General features: G+C 34.4%; 1 protein-coding gene across 1 annotated transcript in view; it reads right to left on the minus strand.

Moving 5' to 3' along the window:
* LOC143386040 (poly [ADP-ribose] polymerase tankyrase-2-like) overlaps window positions 1-17,597 on the minus strand; it is a 33,589-nt gene that overhangs the window by 12,238 nt on the left and 3,754 nt on the right. The window contains exons 4-12 of the mRNA XM_076841403.2: window positions 17,279-17,450; window positions 14,369-14,448; window positions 11,090-11,235; window positions 10,082-10,247; window positions 8,223-8,442; window positions 5,102-5,211; window positions 4,048-4,236; window positions 1,979-2,231; window positions 661-743 (exon numbers count right to left, since the gene is read on the minus strand). Coding sequence (XP_076697518.1) covers window positions 661-743; window positions 1,979-2,231; window positions 4,048-4,236; window positions 5,102-5,211; window positions 8,223-8,442; window positions 10,082-10,247; window positions 11,090-11,235; window positions 14,369-14,448; window positions 17,279-17,450 — 1,419 coding nt within the window. The remainder of the gene's footprint in view (window positions 1-660; window positions 744-1,978; window positions 2,232-4,047; window positions 4,237-5,101; window positions 5,212-8,222; window positions 8,443-10,081; window positions 10,248-11,089; window positions 11,236-14,368; window positions 14,449-17,278; window positions 17,451-17,597) is intronic.

The following is a 17,597-nucleotide window of genomic DNA, read 5'->3' on the forward strand; positions in this document are numbered from 1 at the left end:
CAAACTAACCCTTTTACCTAAAATATATTATTCTCACTTGATGAAACTAAAGTCATTCAATCCTATTTTATCTGTATACCTTCTAAGAAACTATCCCTGAATAGTCCAGAGTTCATGGTAATTTTTTCCTTCTTTGAATTTCTTAAATCTAAGCCACACCAAACCTTAAACTTTTCATATGGTCTTCTAGTTCCAAAACTAGATTGAAAGCTTCTTTGGATACAAGCCTACAGTAACTATATTTTCTGAAAAACAACAACAACAAAAATCAGTCACTGTATCCTGGCAGAATACTTTAATTCGAGAACTGATTAAGATAAACCTGTCATTCAAGAAAGCTATTTTATTACTACATGAGAATCAGTTTTTATGGTCTGATAGGAAAAATGGAAAATTAGAAGAGGAACTGATTTCCAGTCCTACAAAAAATGTTCTTGGGACCAGGAGTGTAGCTCAATAGTAGCATGTGTTTAGCCTGCACAAGGCCCTAGCTTCAATCCCTAGCAACAAACAAACAACAAAAGCAAACTCCAAAACCAAAACCCAATGAAACCATTCTCTCCCCAATAGCTTACAAGGCTCAAGGGATTTCAAGTACATCCTAATTTTTTCTTAAGTTTTCAAAAACACTAAACTAAGCAATACAATTCATCTACTTACCTGTTCTCTCTCAAATATATCCATTAGGTGCTCAAGTCCAAGATTCCTTACAAATTGAGTTATGCTAAAATCTACTCCTGGAACTGGGGAAGGGGGAAAGCAGAACAAAATTTCACATCACAATAATGTACAGCATTATAACAATAAAGGTTTTTGATGTTCCTATTTACTTGGAGTAAGTAAGTATGAAGCAAAATATAGTCCCTTAGGATAGAATACTGTATGTAACATTAAAAATTGCTAAGATAGACCTATAAAATTTCAACATCATAACAGTTAATCTATGAGACCTTTTGTTGGGTAGAGGCTCAGATCCTGGCAGATGGAAGATTCAAGACATTTTTATCTGGAGGCAACAACAGCCCCTAACCTTTGGTTCCAGCCCCATTTTGCCCCAGCCAGTTCCATTTAGCCCCCTGAGCCATTTCTATAGGCCTTTTTTATATGCAGGCCAGACAAAGGTGGCACACTGCCAACAGGTTGCATAAGTAGGCATGTTCACAAGAAATGTTTCTGACCTTGAGTACATACGCTGAATCAGTATGTTCATGCCTTAACTATATACTTTAAACACAGCTGGCTGGAAGCCTCCACGTGAGAGTCTAACTCTAGCCATTTTGGGCCTGCCCCAAAACTTCTCAGATAGAAACAAAAAACAAAGCATAAAACAAAACAAAAGTCTCACTTTTTGTTTTAAACTTTAATTTTATTTATTTATTTAAAAAATTTTTTTTTTAGAACCAGGAATTGAACTCAGGGTGCTCAACCACTGAGCCACATGCCCAGCCCTATTTTGTATTTTATTTAGAGACAGGATCTCACCGAGTTGCTTAGCACCTTGCTGTTGCTGAGGCTGGCTTTGAACTCGAGATCCTCCTACCTCAGCCTCCTGAGCCACTGAGATTACAGGCATGCACCATTAAACTTCATTTTTAATTGTATCTTTAAAATCAACAGGCTATAAGTTTACTTCACAAAAAGTAAACTTTTACTTTCAGGCTATAAGTTCCTTTACAAAAAGTTTATAAAAACAAGTTCAACATTCTTACACAGGATAAGCTGAATTTTGACATCTAAAAAATTTATACTTAAACAGTAGGTGGCAGCAATAATACTCATTAACTTTCAATGTGAAAGGCAAAACTTTCATTATGAATTCTATTAATAATGTAAAGAAAACCACAAAGGGCAAAATTTATAGTCTGTGTTGATTTGATATTAACAATTGTATTTAAGGCTAAAAAGTACTTTCAAGCATTCCAAATGAGAAATATGGGGCTAATGATACCAGTTAAGTTATTTTTATACAATGTCTCACCTTCCTTTCTCTCCAAACTGGAAGCACCCTCTGTTCCACTTGAACTAACTACTGATGACAGTTCAGAAAAACTCCCAGATAAGTTGTCAAGACTGCTGGCTGCAGAAAGGCTCGATGGGCTGGATGGACCTGAAGATAGAGCATCTGCAGTGGCTCCTGGGCTTCTCATGCCATTGAGCACTTGAGGTTTATAACATGAAGGTAGAGCGGAAGGAGGCATGGCTGCTGTAAGGAGAGCACTGACATCATCTGCCTAGGGTACATTTAAAAGAGATAAAATCTGTCACAGGCTAAAACTTGCCTAACAGAATGCAGTTTAAAACTATTAAATGGGGCAAACAATGAAAAAAATTATAACTCTGACATCTTGATTAAAAGGCAATGATATTAATTACAAAAATATCTATTTTAAAAGGTTTTTACAACCTTATTACAATTACTCTGAAATAAGAAATTCACACTACATATGAAAGTTCACCAAAGAATTATGTTTGCTTTTCTTAGAAAACATTCAGTGATATCTCTGTTCCTCAAAATTAAAAGATGTTTTTGTTTTGGAAACAAAGATAATCAATCTTAATCAACTCTGCCAGAATGGGGGGAAAAAAGCCCTAATCTGACCAGTACATTAATTTGTTTCATTAGTGACATATAATCATTCTTTCACAGTGATCAATTCAGATACTAAGAAAAAAAACATTTAGCATGAAGTACTTTTTTCTTTTTTAAACATTTATTTTTTTAGTTGTAGGTGGACACAATACCTTTATTTTATTTTTCTTTTTATGTTGTGCTGAGGATTGAACCCAGTGCCTCATGCATGCTAGGCAAAGGCTCTTCCTCTGAGCCACAATTCCAGCCCCAAAGTACTTGTTTTCACGGTCATTTTTACTGCCTATTCCTATCCTCATCATCTTCCCTTTCAATCTGTGCATTCTTGTGAAACTCACTGCTTGTATATAACATTTGTTTGTAATAGCAGTATCATTTATTGTGTGCTTTTTCTGTACCAAATACTGTTCTAAGGACTTTAAATATATTATTACCTTATGTAATTCTCATACTGATCAGATATACTCTATCTCTTATAGTTGATGTATCTAAGGCTTAGAAGCTAGACAACTTGTATGACTGTACAACTCTAAGTGATAAAGCTGGAATTCTAGTCCAGGTCTGTTTGACTCTAAAGACTGTGAATATTCTCTACAGCATTCTATTTCAGTCACTATCACTTAATACTATCTGGTAAATGAAGACATGGGTTTACTTCTAAAGTAGCTTAGAACTGAAAAGATGATTTCCTAGAGAAACAATGTTGCAAAAGCAGTTGGTTGTCAGCCTGCTGAGAAAAATCTACTTAAACCTCAAATGAAGCTGAACTAAATCATCTTCTCATTGTATTGAAACAACAAAATCTCTTTCAGTAGAAAACAGTTTTAAGAAAAGACTCTTCTTCCTTTCCATCTCAAAAGAGTTTCTTCTTCCTTTTCCTTTACTGCTCTGGTTAATGTACTGAGTGGGAGAGACAAGAGACCCATGGTTTGTACTATCTTGTACTGTATGCACAGTAACAGCATTTATGGAGGGCCTGAGATTTTTTTTTTTTTTTTTGGTACTGGGAATTGAACCCAGGGCATTCAACCACTGAGCCACATTCCTAGCCCTTTCTGTATTTTATTTAGAGATAGGTCTTGTTAAGTTGCTTGGAGCTTTGCTAAGTTGCTTAGAGCTTTGCTAAATTGCTCAGGTTGGCTTTGAACTCGAGATCCTCCTACCTCAGCCTCTCAAGTTGCTCAGAGTATAGGAGTGTGCCACAGTGCCCTGGCCTGGAATTGTTTTGTTTCTCCACTAATGTAAACAGTTTTAGTGCTCTTTTCCCCATCTCCAAAGTATATAATAGTAAGGTACTATATAACTGATATCATACCAAAGAGATCCTGAAGAGTAGGCTAAAAACCATTTTTTGCCACATTCACTATGAAGACTTTTTTTTTTTTTTTAAACATATATCAAGTGAATTTTAAAAGGTCAGGCAAGCATTGAGATTTTTCCAAGAGCCCATTACTTACTGAAACTAAATCTAAAGGTGTTTGTCCTTCCTGATTTTTAAGAGTAGGATCAGCTCCGTGGGCCAGCAACAAAGCACAAAGCTGTGTTCGTCCCTTTTGGGCTGCTTCATGCAAAGGTGTAAAAGCCCATTTGTCCGTGGCATTGACACATGCATTATACTTTATTAGTAAAGCTGCCACATCTACATGCTGTAAAAGAAAATACTTCTGTTACAGTCTAAAACATTATCACATTTTAGTTCTTAAGAAGAAACTAGTTCTGTACCTACTCCCATATTTTCAAACTAACTTTAGAAATGAAAAGTAAAGCTGTGTCTCTCCAGTATCATAACTTACGGGTAGTTGTTTAAAAATTATAGTAGATATTTCAGTAACTTGAGAGACTAGAAAATAGTTAAGAATTCTACAGAGTTGGAAGCAACTTTAATGACTTTTGACTTAATCATGTGTTATAACTGCTGAATATCAATCTATAAACACATTCTTTAATTATTCAAACTTTATTACTGACATTGGTTAATAATGAAAACATCCTTGATGTTTTAAGATAGGAGAATACATCTCAATCTCTACAGATTCCTGTGAAACATTGTGAGTTTTCTGGGCACCAAAAAATAAATAAGGGGCTGGGGATGTGGCTCAAGCGGTAGCACGCTCGCCTGGCATGCGTGTGGCCCGGGTTCGATCCTCAGCACCACATACAAAAAAAGATGTTGTGCCCGCCGATAACTAAAAAATAAATATTAAAAAAAAAAATTCTCTCTCTCTCTCTGCCTCTCTCTACCTCTCTCTCTCTTTAAAAAAAAATAAATAAATAAAAAAATAAATAAATAAAACAAAACCACCATCTCTCCGAAACTAAGAGACAGGTGAAAAGGAAGGTAATAAAACAAGTGACAACAAATTGAAAACTAAAATTTGGAACTTATTTAACTTCATAGTTACTTCCTTGAAAATAAGCAATTCAAACAAAATTTCATATGAACTGCAATACTGACTTTCACATTGAAAATTCCATAGGATTTTTTTTTTTTTTAAAGACAACATAACTTACCCCATAAGATGCTGCATTATGTAAAGGAATAAGTCCTCCTTTGTCTTGAGCATTCACATCAGCTCCATGTTGTAACAAATACTCTGCAACTTCTAAATTATTATAACCAGCTAATTTAGAAAAGAAGTTACATTACTTTTACTTATAAATTAAAAAAAGCCCAACATAAACTCACACAGCTATAAATATTTATACAGCACAGACATCACTGGAAAAAAAAAGATTTTTATATAAATCTGAAATTCTTGAGTCCACAAAAATTTATCTTTTTGAAAAAATTTCCCACTGGCCTCAAAAACTGGAAGCTTTTGGTGATAACATTCATTTGTTTTAGAGACTCTCAGAATTATACTGATTGATTTGCTTATATTTTGCCATTTAAAACCTGCCTTTCTGTTTACTACAACTTCCTAACCTCAGGTCCATGGTTTCAAAAGGCTGCAAGTCATAGACATCCAATCATAAATAGTCATGTTAGGAATACAAGTAGCTGTAAGGCAGGAGGAAGCACACCGGAGTGGGCCTCAGGGTAGTACTCTTCTTCCCTAGAGGGTTGTAAAGACATGTTTTTTTTTTTTTGGGGGGGGGGGGGTTACCAGGGATTGAACTCAGGGGCACTCGACCACTGAACCACATCCCCAGCCCGATTTTGTATGTTATTTAAAAAAGACAGGGTCTCACTGAGTTGTTTAGCATCTCATTTTTTGCTGAGGCTGGCTTTGAACTCACTATTCTTCTGTCTCAGCCCTCCTAAGCCACTGGGATTATAGGTGTGTCCAACTGCACCCAGCAAGACATGCTTTTTATACAGAAAACTTAGGGGTACATATTTCCAAAAGACATGAAGTATAAACTCCTAGCTATTACTTGTGAGCTAGCTCAGTAAATACTTTTGTGGGAAAGCATATTTTATTTTGACACATAGAAAACAAATCTGGAATTTAACTTTGCCAATATAAAAACAGATAGCACTTGACTTGAAAATTGTTCAAAATGTTTTATTCATATTTTTATTGTAGTTTTTATCCTTTTGAAGGAGGACCTAAAGCGCAGAATTTAAAAAGATCAAGAAAAACAAAACCATAAAATTCCCTTAAATTTAGCATTACACTGATTAACAGTCCTTCTAGATTTCAATTTAATATTATACCTTCTAGGTATACTACTTAACACTGCATTAAGTAGGCCAAAATATTTTGTGTACATAACCTGTTTGTGACTTACAAAGACAACATGGATTTTAACAGTAATGTTAAATGTTCTAGATAAGCCACAATAAAGATATAAAATCTCATATAAATATAAACAGCAAAATTTCTAACCAGAGGTCAGGTCATAGCTTCTCTTGCAAACTTCTGATAGTGGAAGTGGTAAGGCTTTCTTACCCTATTAGCATTTATGGCTTATAATTCCAAAATGCACCAAAAGACACATGGATAAAGAAATTAATTTTCTTGGACACCGTAGTCAAATTTACATGAAGTTGATAATTTAAAGGTGGAAATAAGGGCTAAGGATATAGCTCAGTTGGTAGAGTGCTTGCCTTGAATGCACAAGGCCCTGAATTCAATCCCCAGCACCATGAGGAAAAAAAAAAAGGTAAAAATAAAACAAAACAAAAAATTATTATTTTAACTTTTTCTCCAAAGTATTGGGGACTGAACCCAGGGTGCTTTACACTGAGCTATATCGCCAAACCTTTTAATTTTTAATTCTGAGGCAGGGTCTCACTAAGCTGGCCTCAAACTTGTGATCTGCCTACCTCAGCTTCCCAAGTAGTCAGGATTACAGATATGCATCACTGTGGACAAAATTATGTTTGTTTTTTCTTTACAGTGCTAGCAACTGAATCCAGGGCCTTGTACATGCTAATTAAGTGCTCTAACACTGAACCCCTGGCTTCCTGAAAACTATCTTTGAAATGTTAGCAACACATTAAGTTATACTGTAAGACTGAAATAAACTACATATTTTTCTCTTATACCAAGCAGCAGTAATAACTGCACTACTTAATTTTTTTCTTTTGTTTAAACCACGTTTAGACAACTGTGTGCATGATGAAACTTTACTGAGATATTAGCTGTAGCTAGCCCAGTGATTTTCAAGGCCTTATCTTTGTCATCTGCCATAAAGCTGAAAAAGCTGCCCTGATACTACATCACTGTTCAACTGGACTAAAAAACAATGGTAGTCTATGCCAATTTTATGAGTGAAAACTTAGAACAAATGTTATGGACTGAACTGTGTTCCCCCAAATTCTTTTGGGGTTATAGATCTAACCCCAGTAACTAGAATATGACTGTATTTGGAGACTGGGTTTTTAAAGAGGTAATTAAATTAAAATGAAGCTGTTAGGGTAGGCCCTAATCTGATCTGACTAATATTCTGATAAGACCTGCTGACATCTAAATCTTGGACTTTAAGCTTCTATACCTGTGAGAAAACAAATTTCTGTTGTTTAAAGTCATCTAGTCTTTGGTATTTGGTTACGAAAGTTCTTTTTCTTGCATCTTCAGGGCTTTCTATTTTTTATTTTGAGATAGGGTTTTACTAAGTTGCTGGAGCTGGCCTTTAGTGAGTTTCCTGCCCAAGCTTCTGAGTAACTGGGATTAGAGGTGTGTGCCACCACGGTTGGCTGGATTATGGCAGTTTCTTGCAAAGTAAAACAAGGAATAACTTTAGTAAGGTTTATATTACTTTTGAAACTTTTTAAAGATTTTTTTTCTTATATCTGTTCTTAGCAGTTATCATCAGAACGAAAAGCTTTAGTATCCCATGAGGAAGGCTGACTCAAGCAGGCATATATTTCAAAACTCACTCATCAAAATTGATTCAAACAATATAGTGAACTAGAGTGAAAGATGCCAAAGTACATGGTGACTGGCATAGCCTGTTTGAATTGTTCTTATTGATGCAACATACTAGTACTGAAATGAACTGGAATTTAGCTAATAGCTTGAAGAATGGTTGCCCTGTACATGAAAGAGTATATAATGGTGGCATTAAAAGACATTTGATCTGAATCTTTCAAATTTAGTTACAGGAAATATTTACTCAGGTAAAACCAATTTCAAAATATATGAAATCTCTAGCCAAAATATATGAAACTTCATTCCCTTACCTGCTAAATGTAAGGGTGTAGAATGTCGGCCTTGGGTATCACGGCAATTTACATTATCAGGAGAAGATAACTTCTTGACTCTGGCCAAACAACCTTTCTTGGCAGCATCAAGCAGAGCTGCATCTCCTCGAAGTAGATCTTGGATATCTGTATCTCCATCTTTAACAAGATCCAAAGGAGTATTCCCATCCCTGTTTTTCTTTGTAGGGTCTGCACCATGCTAGGCATGTGAAAAATAGGAAGGGAGAAGAAACTGGCTTAAGTGTGCCCTTTATCAACGAGAAAATAGTCAAATGTAACCATACCAAAGAACATCAATTTATACTGAGACTCTACCTTAAAAATTAAAACGACTATTAAAACTTAACCCAAGGAAAGATGGTGGAATGAGACAGACATCATTACCCTAGGTACATGGATGACTGCACAAAGGGTGTGACTCTACATCGTGTACAACTAGAGAAACAAAAAATTGTGATCCATTTGTGTACAATGAATTGAAATGCATTCTGCTGTCATGTATACTAACTAGAATAAAAAAAACTGACCTATACCAGAAAATTATAATAAGAACAAAGAGGCAGTTAAGTACTATTGGGTTTTTATAATGTTTAAAATTAGAGTTTTAATCATGTTATTAAACATTACATTCTATAGTCATGCTTCATTTAATGATGGGGCATGTTCTGAAGAAAGCATCCTCAGGAGATGTTTTATTGTGCAAACATCAGAGTGTATTTAACACAAACCTAGATGATACTGGCTGCTACATACTTAGATTATATGGTATAGTTTATTGCTCCTAAGCTATAAGCTATATATTACAGGCAAATGTAACACAGTGGTGAGTATCTGTGTATCTAAATACAGAAAATGCATGTTAACCTCAATTATATTGGCTTAGGAATGAACTTCCTCAATAAGACTCTTAAAGTGCAAGAAGTAAAACAAGAATCAACAAATGGGATGGTATCAAATTAAAAAGCTTCTTCACAGCAAAGGAAACAATCAAGAACGGATAGAGAGAGCCTTTAGAATGGGAGAAAATCTTTGCCACTTGCATCTAAGAGCATTAATCTCTAGGATATATTAAAAAAACCAAACAACTCCATCAATAAATGGGCTAGGAACTGAACAGGCACTTCACAGAAGAAATACAAATGGACAACAAATATATGAAAAAATGTTCAACATCTCTAGCAATTAGAGAAAAGCAAATTAAAACCACAACCAGTGTATTCCATGTCATGTTCAACAATGTGAATGGGATCCTAATTAGAATAAATTATACTCCAAGTATACATAATATACCAAAGGACACTCTACTGTAATGTGTATCTAAACAGAACAAATAAAAAATGTAAAAAATTTTCAGCTACATTATAATTGTATAGGAGCATGGTCATAAATGCAATCCATTCGAAATGTCAATATGCAGCTCATAATTTTATTTTTACTTTACACAAACAATTAAACAAAGCATGAATCTATCCTCTTGGCTTTTGCTGTAAAAGATCTATTGGTATCTGTATTAAACCAATGCCATCAATTTTATGCTAAATAAGCTAGGCTTATAAACTATTCAATTCATCAAGTATTTTGATTAAATTATTAGGAAAAAATAATAATCAGAGATCATGTCATACACAAAAATTCATGTGTGGCAAATATACTTAGTAAAATTTAAAATTGTTTCTTAGTGTTTTTTTTTTTCTTTCTGGAATCTAGTTACAGATAGATAATTTTGTTTTCTACTTTTACTAGTTTATACTAGAGTTATTTGGGGTGTGGGGGGAGGTCCAAAACTGTTAACATATTCTAGATAATTTACACTGTCCACAGTAAGTAGTTAAATATACCTGGAGCAGAAGTTTGCAAATTTCATATTTTCCTTTTGCTGCGGCTTCATGTAAAGGTGTGAATTTCCATAAATCAGCTACATTAACTACTGCTCCATGCTTAACAAGAAGTTCTGCAACTTCATAATGTCCATAAGAACATGCATTGTGCAAAGGTACAAGGCCCCTGAAATGAAAAGTTAAATGAGAATAATGCTAGAGAAGGATGATTTAATTTCAATAATTATATGTAAAAGATGAAAGAAATTTCTTGAACTAAGAGACTATACTGATTATATTTAGTAGAACATTAAGAACTGTATATTTTTAATGAATAATGATCTTAAGATAAACTGGAAAAATTCAAATATCCTCAACACTGAAACACTACATTAAAAATCAATACTTTAGGGCTGGGATGATCGATTGCTCAGTGGTAGAGTGCTCCCTTAGCACAGGTGAGGCACTGGGTTCGATCCTTGGCACCTCATAAATAAAAATAAAGGCATTGGTCCACCTACTACAACAACAACAACAACAACAACAACAACAACAAATCAGTACTAGAGGGCTAGGATTATGGCTCAGTGGTCAAGCACTTGCTTACCATGTATAAAGCCCTGAGTTCAATCAAAACCAAAACCAAAACCAGACAAAAATGAGTCTTACAATAATAAAGATTAATAAAGATTTTTAAAAAATGTTAACTGAAATTAAAAGCTATATTTAAATCAATGTAAGGAAAATAGACTACCTCCTAGGAAAAAAAAAAAAAGCTACCAACCATCAAAAAATATTTTCACTGAGCGTAGTAGTGCACAACTAAGCAACTCAGGAAGCTGAGGCAGTTCAAAGCCAGTCTCCACAATTTAGCAAGACCCTGTCTCAAAATTAAAAAAAGAGCTGGGGATGTGGTCAGTGGTTAAGTGCCCCAAGGTTCAATTGCAGGTACCAAAAAAGGGTCATATTTTCCTAAAAGGCCAGATAAAGGCAAGGAAAAGAGAGACCTTAGTAACTGTTGGTACTCACCCTTTATCTTTAGCATGCACATCAGCTCCATGCTGTAGAAGATATTCCACCACAGACACCCTGTTATACCCTGCTGCAAAATGGAGTGGTGTAGACTGACGTCCTTCAATATCTCTGCAGTTGACACTCTGAACAGTACACAGTTTCTGTAGGATTGAACACAGCATACATACACGTTCTCATTTCTTGTTTCAATCCATATTGTAGGAAATTTCATGTTTGGCTTCTTTTCTTTTTTTTTTTTTTAAATATTTTTTTTTTAGATGTTGATGGACCTTTATTTTATTCATTTATTTATATATGGTGCTGAGAATCGAACCCAGGGCCTTGCGCATGCTAGGCAAGTGCTCTGCCACCGAGCTAAATCCCCAACCCCAGGAAATCTATTCTTATTTCATCTTGTTGTTTACTGAGAATATCCCTTTGGTCCTCTCATTTATGTCTGTATCTCCTATTTTTTCTACAGTAAGTAGGTCAATTTTATCTTTACTACTACTCCTTACATAAAGATAATCTAAGTATAACTTCCATTTTGTGGCAATTACACGTACAGGTACACTGGATCACAGCAGCACCAGCATTGTCAAGGTTCTTATTAAAAATTCAGCATCTCAGACTCCTACGTACCAAGTTAGAATCTGCATTTTAATAAGATTCCTAGGTGATATGTACACACATTAAAGTTTGGAAAGTAATGTTCTAGACCAGTAGACCTCAAATTTCCATGTGCATTGGGTCCCACCTTTAGATTTTCTGATTCAGTGTGTCTCTGGCGGGACTTGAAAATTTGCATTTTTAACAAGTTTCTAAGTGACACTGGTGGTCAAGGAACTATTCTTATAGAATAAATTAATAAAATGCTACTGGTTAATCTTGAGAAAATTATAGTTACTCAAATAATTTTCTGTTTTTCGGTTCAAATGAGGAAGCAGAATGGAGAAACCCTCACTTAAATATTTTTTTGAAATTTTTTTAGTTGTAGATGGATATAACACCTTTATTTTGTTGATTTTTATGTGGGGCTGAAGATTGAACCCAGTACTTCACACATGCTAGGCAAGCGCTCTACCACTGAGACATAACCCCAGCCCTCATTTAATATTTTGCATGAAGAACATGGAAGTTTAAGGAAGGAAAGCAACATAGATAATGAATCGCAGTGCTCAAAGAGTAAAACAAAAAAGAACAAAACAAAATCCAAAAAAGTCACTATTAGTAAAAACTCTTTCCTCCTTTAACTATCCTACCTTGAAAAGCAGGAATATATAAGCTCAATAAACCAAGGAGTCAGTCAGTGGGTTTACCTCAAGGGGCTTTATCATTGGACTAGCAAAGCTCATTATGTTTACTGAACAAGAACTTCATAGATATATAAATTCTATTCAAAAGACGGTGTTTCAAAGGTTATAAAGTTGGACATCAGGAACAAATATTTTTAATGCATATCAGGTGTTAGGTGTGGTATTATCACAGGCTTCTCTACTTCTCAGTTTAACTATGTCCATTCTGGGGACAGGCTTTTTTGTGTGTGTGTGGTGCTAGGGATTGAACCCAGGGCCTTGTGCATGTGACGCATGCACTCTAACAACTGTGCTATTTCTCCAGCCCCTGAGACAGGCTTTCTAATAGTAGTCCAATTAAATATATAGTCTGATGGATCAGCACTAAACAAGTAGAACTGAGGGCACAATAAAATGTTCATTGGATAATACATACATGTTCTTGTTCCAGAGATTCATACAGAGCCACCTTAGAAAAAAGAAAGGCTGGTGGAGATAAATGTCTATCAAGTGATTTTAGAAGGAGATGGGAGGGAAGACAGCCTAATACCTATCACTAGGAGAGCTGGCCTTCCTTAATCCAGTGGTGTTACTTTATTCTCTAAATTAAATTCCTGCCTCTACCTTATGTCTTCTTCATTTCTCTATTCCTTTAGACCCTTTACGTCTTTAAAATGCTTCATATTGTGCTTACTAAAGAGTTTTACGTTTCTTAGTATGTATAGTGAAAAGGCATTTAAAATTTATCAGTCTCCCTTCCCTCACATGGGAGGGGGGAATCAGCTAGTTGTCCTTTAACTATTTGGTTTAACTTAATTTTCTGACCACGTCTTTTACAAAAAAAACTAAAATCCTGATTATTTATGATGTCTATATTATGTATAAAGATAAATCCAAAAGAAAGGATCAATTTACAGAAAGCTCTTCATTTATAAAACCAGTGGAGGGGCTGGGGTGGTGGCTTATTGGTAGAATGCTTGCCTAGCATGCATGTGGCACTGGGTTCGATCCTCAGCACCACATAAAAACAAACTAATATATCTATCTAAAACTAAAAAATACATAAATAATTTTTTTAGAAAGACGAGTGGAAAAATTACTTTAAGTTCTAGAAAGAGATCAATATTCATATTTATTAGAAAATCTAAATTAGATTTTATCTAGTGGGTCTGTTTAGTACTGGAATTACCCTACAGAAATAGTAAAAATTATTCCAAATAGCTAAATTTGCCATGAATTAAGTCAACAAATACAGCTTTTTATAAAACTTATTACCCACTAGTCCCCCTTTAATTTGGATCAGTAGTTTTGGAAAAGTCTCTAAAAGGAAAATACAAGGTTTTTCTCTCCCTTACTAGCTTAGAAAATAAAAATAACATTTTTACATTTACTGAAGAATTATTTAGTTCATGAAAAAATGTTGAATCAAATTCTTATATTAGTTGAATTGTGATCTATCAATATATTAGGCTTTTGAGTTATTTACCTGGATGTACAATTTCTGCAGGCAGGGAAATATCTGGTATATTTACACACACACACACACACACACACACACACACACACACACACATATATTTGTATGTGTATATATATATGTATTAACATACAAATATATGTAGACATGGTAAAAGTCAAAACAGAATCTGAGGAAAGGTTATTCGGGAAGATTTGTATTACACGAAACATATTAAATATGTTAAACATATTAAATATATCTAACATAAGGTGTTCTTACGAGCATACTAGAAGGCTTAAACAGACAACAAGTAATTTAAAATCTGTGAACTCTAACATTTATTGACATGTATGTGAAACTAAAAAGTCCTTTTCTTTCATTACTCAGTGTTTTTTATCTGTAGAGAACTAGATATTTTTGTCCTTTAAAAGCAAGGTACATATAAATAAACCAAGCTCTTCATTATAATAGTACAGACTTCATTAAATGATGTCAAAATAAAAATGCATGGTTAACAAATACATAAAGATTATATCTTACTTTTACAGTTTCTACATCTCCAGCCTTTGCAGCTTCCAGCAACTGTCTGTCTGCCTCTGAATTCCCTAATGGGATACCCTCTAAAAAAGAGAGAGGGAAAAAGTGATTAATTTCTTCAAGTCAGGCATCTTATCAAAAGGTAAAGTCCTTTTACAGTCTGCTAGACTAGGTAGGAAATCTCCATGGCAGTGGGGGAAAAATATTAAGACTGTGTATAATTACAAAATATGATTTAAGCAACAAAAAGGAACATAAAATAAATGATAAGCTAGCCTGCTCTATAATCAAGCCATATGGAATGTTACAAAAGTATTACATCAGGAGAGCAAAAGCCAGAAATCTAATAGTGGTTCTTCCATTTACTAGTTATCTGAACTGGGGCAAATCAGTGTTCTGAGGCTCACATATTTTTAATTCTAAAGAAGAAAGTTGAACTAAAAAACAAAGTTATTTCCAGGTCTGAAATTCTGTTCTACAGCTCATTTAACATTTCAAAAAAAAGAACATCTACTGTTACCTTAGCACAAAATAAACTGAACACAGACTCAAGATTTATGTATCAAAAATTAAACCTTAAAAGAACTAGAGTAAAACATAGGTCAGTATCTTCATATCTTGAACCAAAAAAGCTTCTTAGAGCAAAACTGATTTGGAAAAATAATTGGCAGGCAACAGAGCATTAACCAAATTACAGAACAAAATGGCAAAAAAAAAAAAAATCACATTTCAACAAACAGTTGAAGAAATACTATATCTAACATAAGGTGTTCTTATGAGCATACTAGAAGGCTTAAATAGACAACAAGTAATTCACATACAAAAAATAGAGAAATGATCAATAAAGATAAAATTATGTTCAAACTTGGTCTTTATCAAATACAAATTTAAAAAGATCCTATTGTTTTCTTACCCACTTAGTATACAAAGTGGAAATATGGAGCTACACTAACAGTATTTCTATAGTTTGCACTAAAAAAAAGCATCCTTAGAAGGCAATTTGAAAATTATATACCATTCTTTGATTGAAAAATTTCCCTTTAATAATTTATTTTCAGAAGCTAGTTTGAAAATTAAGAGAAGCTATAAATAACAACAGAACTTAGCATAAAATTGGCAAGACTAAATTTTATCATTAGGCAACTGAATAGGGCTAGTGTTATTATCCTTAAACAGATGTGTAAAACATAGAAAAAAGGTAATCCAGAGAGCCACTGTAGTCAGTTTAGTTTTGGCAGATCCTATGAGGCTACATCAATGTGCCTTCACTTTTTCAAGCAGTGTTTCTCAAAATGTGATTCCCTGACAACAGGCATAAAGATCATCAAAATGACTGTTAAGAAAAGAATGCTTGATTATGCTAAGTGAAGCTAGCCAATCCCTAAAAAACAAATGCCAAATGTCTTCTTTGATATAATGAGAGCAACTAAGAACAGAGGAGGGAGGAAGAGCAGGAGGAAAAGATTAACATTAAACAGTCATGAGGTGGGAGGGAAAGGGAGAGAAAAGGGAAATTGCATGGAAATGGAAGGAGACCCTCATTGTTATACAAAATTACATATAAGAGGTTGTGAGGGGAATGGGAAAAAAATAAGGAGAGAAATGAATTACAGTAGATGGGGTAGGGAAGGGGGGATAGTAGAGGATAGGAAAGGTAGCAGAATACAACAGTTACTATTATGGCATTATGTAAAAATGTGGATGTGTAACCGATGTGATTCTGCAATCTTTGTAATGTTTTGAATAACCAATAAAAAATAAATAAATAAAATAAAATAACTAAAGTGGCCATGAGAAGAAAATGCTTACAAAAGAGAACAGTGAGAGAAAGGGAAAAATAAACATACACTGAGAACCTGTAAAAAAAAAAAAAAAAAAGAAAAGAATGCTTGCTTCATTACCTGAGCTTTGAGATCTCAAAGCCACTCTATTAGATTCTAAGAGAAAGTAGAGATGTAAATAAGGATACTTTAATTTTTTTTTTGTACTGGGGATAGAACCCAGGGGGGGTGCTTTACCTCCAAGCTACACTCCTAGCCCTTTTTATTTCTGAGATAAGACCTAAGTTGCTAATGCTGACCTTGAACTTGGAATCCTCCCATCTTATCTCTAGAGTCACTAGGATTAGAGGCAGGCAAGTGCTACCTTGCCTGAAGCAGATACTTCAAATATTATGTGACTGGATTTCTACACTAAAATATTTAACCTGTAATGTGTTCAGACACCTGCTCTAAATGTTAAATTTTAAGAATATGAGTACCTTTAATAGTTAAATAATACTTTTTTTGTGTGTGTGTGTGGTACTGGGGATTGAAGCTAGGGCTGCTCTACTACTAAGCTATATATCCCTAGTCTTTTTTGAGACAGGGACTAAATTGACCAAGCTGGCCTTGAACATGTGACACTCCTGACCCATTTTCCCAAATTGCTGGAATTATAGGTATGTGCCATGCACCTATCTAAATAAGTTTTAATAAGCCACATAGTGTGTTACCTTGTACAAAGTATATATGACTTAAATCTGCTGGATCTAACAAGGACCCTAAAAAGGAATGAAGAATAAATGTCAGTACTTAGGGTATTATGTATTACCAGCTTGTGGTCCTATTAGATCCATCTTTTCAGATTTTCCTTTCTCTAAAAAGAAATGGCAACTATTATATCTTATTCTTAAAAATTTTCTTGATAAAAACTTGAGAGCCATCTATTTTCGCAGAATAAACGTTGTAATGAAATCATAATTGTGACTTCATGACATTGGGTAGTTGAGTACTTGTAAAGAGTACTATTAAGAAGAAATAGCCAAAAATTCTCAAAAATTTTCTTTTCATTACCAGCTCCTACATTAAACACCATAATGTTAAACAATTTAAAGGTTAATTAAAAAATTAATGTCACAGAAGCATTTAATACCTTGAAGCAGCTGCTGCACATTTTCATTTCCCATCTGCAAGGCAGTAAATCCCTGAAGGGATATGATGTTAGGATCACACCCATAGCTCAGGAGTAGGCGGCAAGTTTGTAGATGGCCACAATGTGCAGCTCTGTGCAGAGATGTCTGACCAAGATTATCGAGAGCATTAACCTTAATAATGCAGAAAAAGTTGAAATTAGCCTGCAGTGCACAATTTAAAACCACTTAACCATGTATTTAACACTTGCTACCTATTTAAAAGTTTTGAATGTTTCTTTTTGACACTGGGGATTGAACCCAGGGGTGCTAACCACTGAG

This window comes from Callospermophilus lateralis, chromosome 12 (assembly GCF_048772815.1).
Source record: "Callospermophilus lateralis isolate mCalLat2 chromosome 12, mCalLat2.hap1, whole genome shotgun sequence".
Classification (NCBI taxonomy): domain Eukaryota; kingdom Metazoa; phylum Chordata; class Mammalia; order Rodentia; family Sciuridae; genus Callospermophilus; species Callospermophilus lateralis.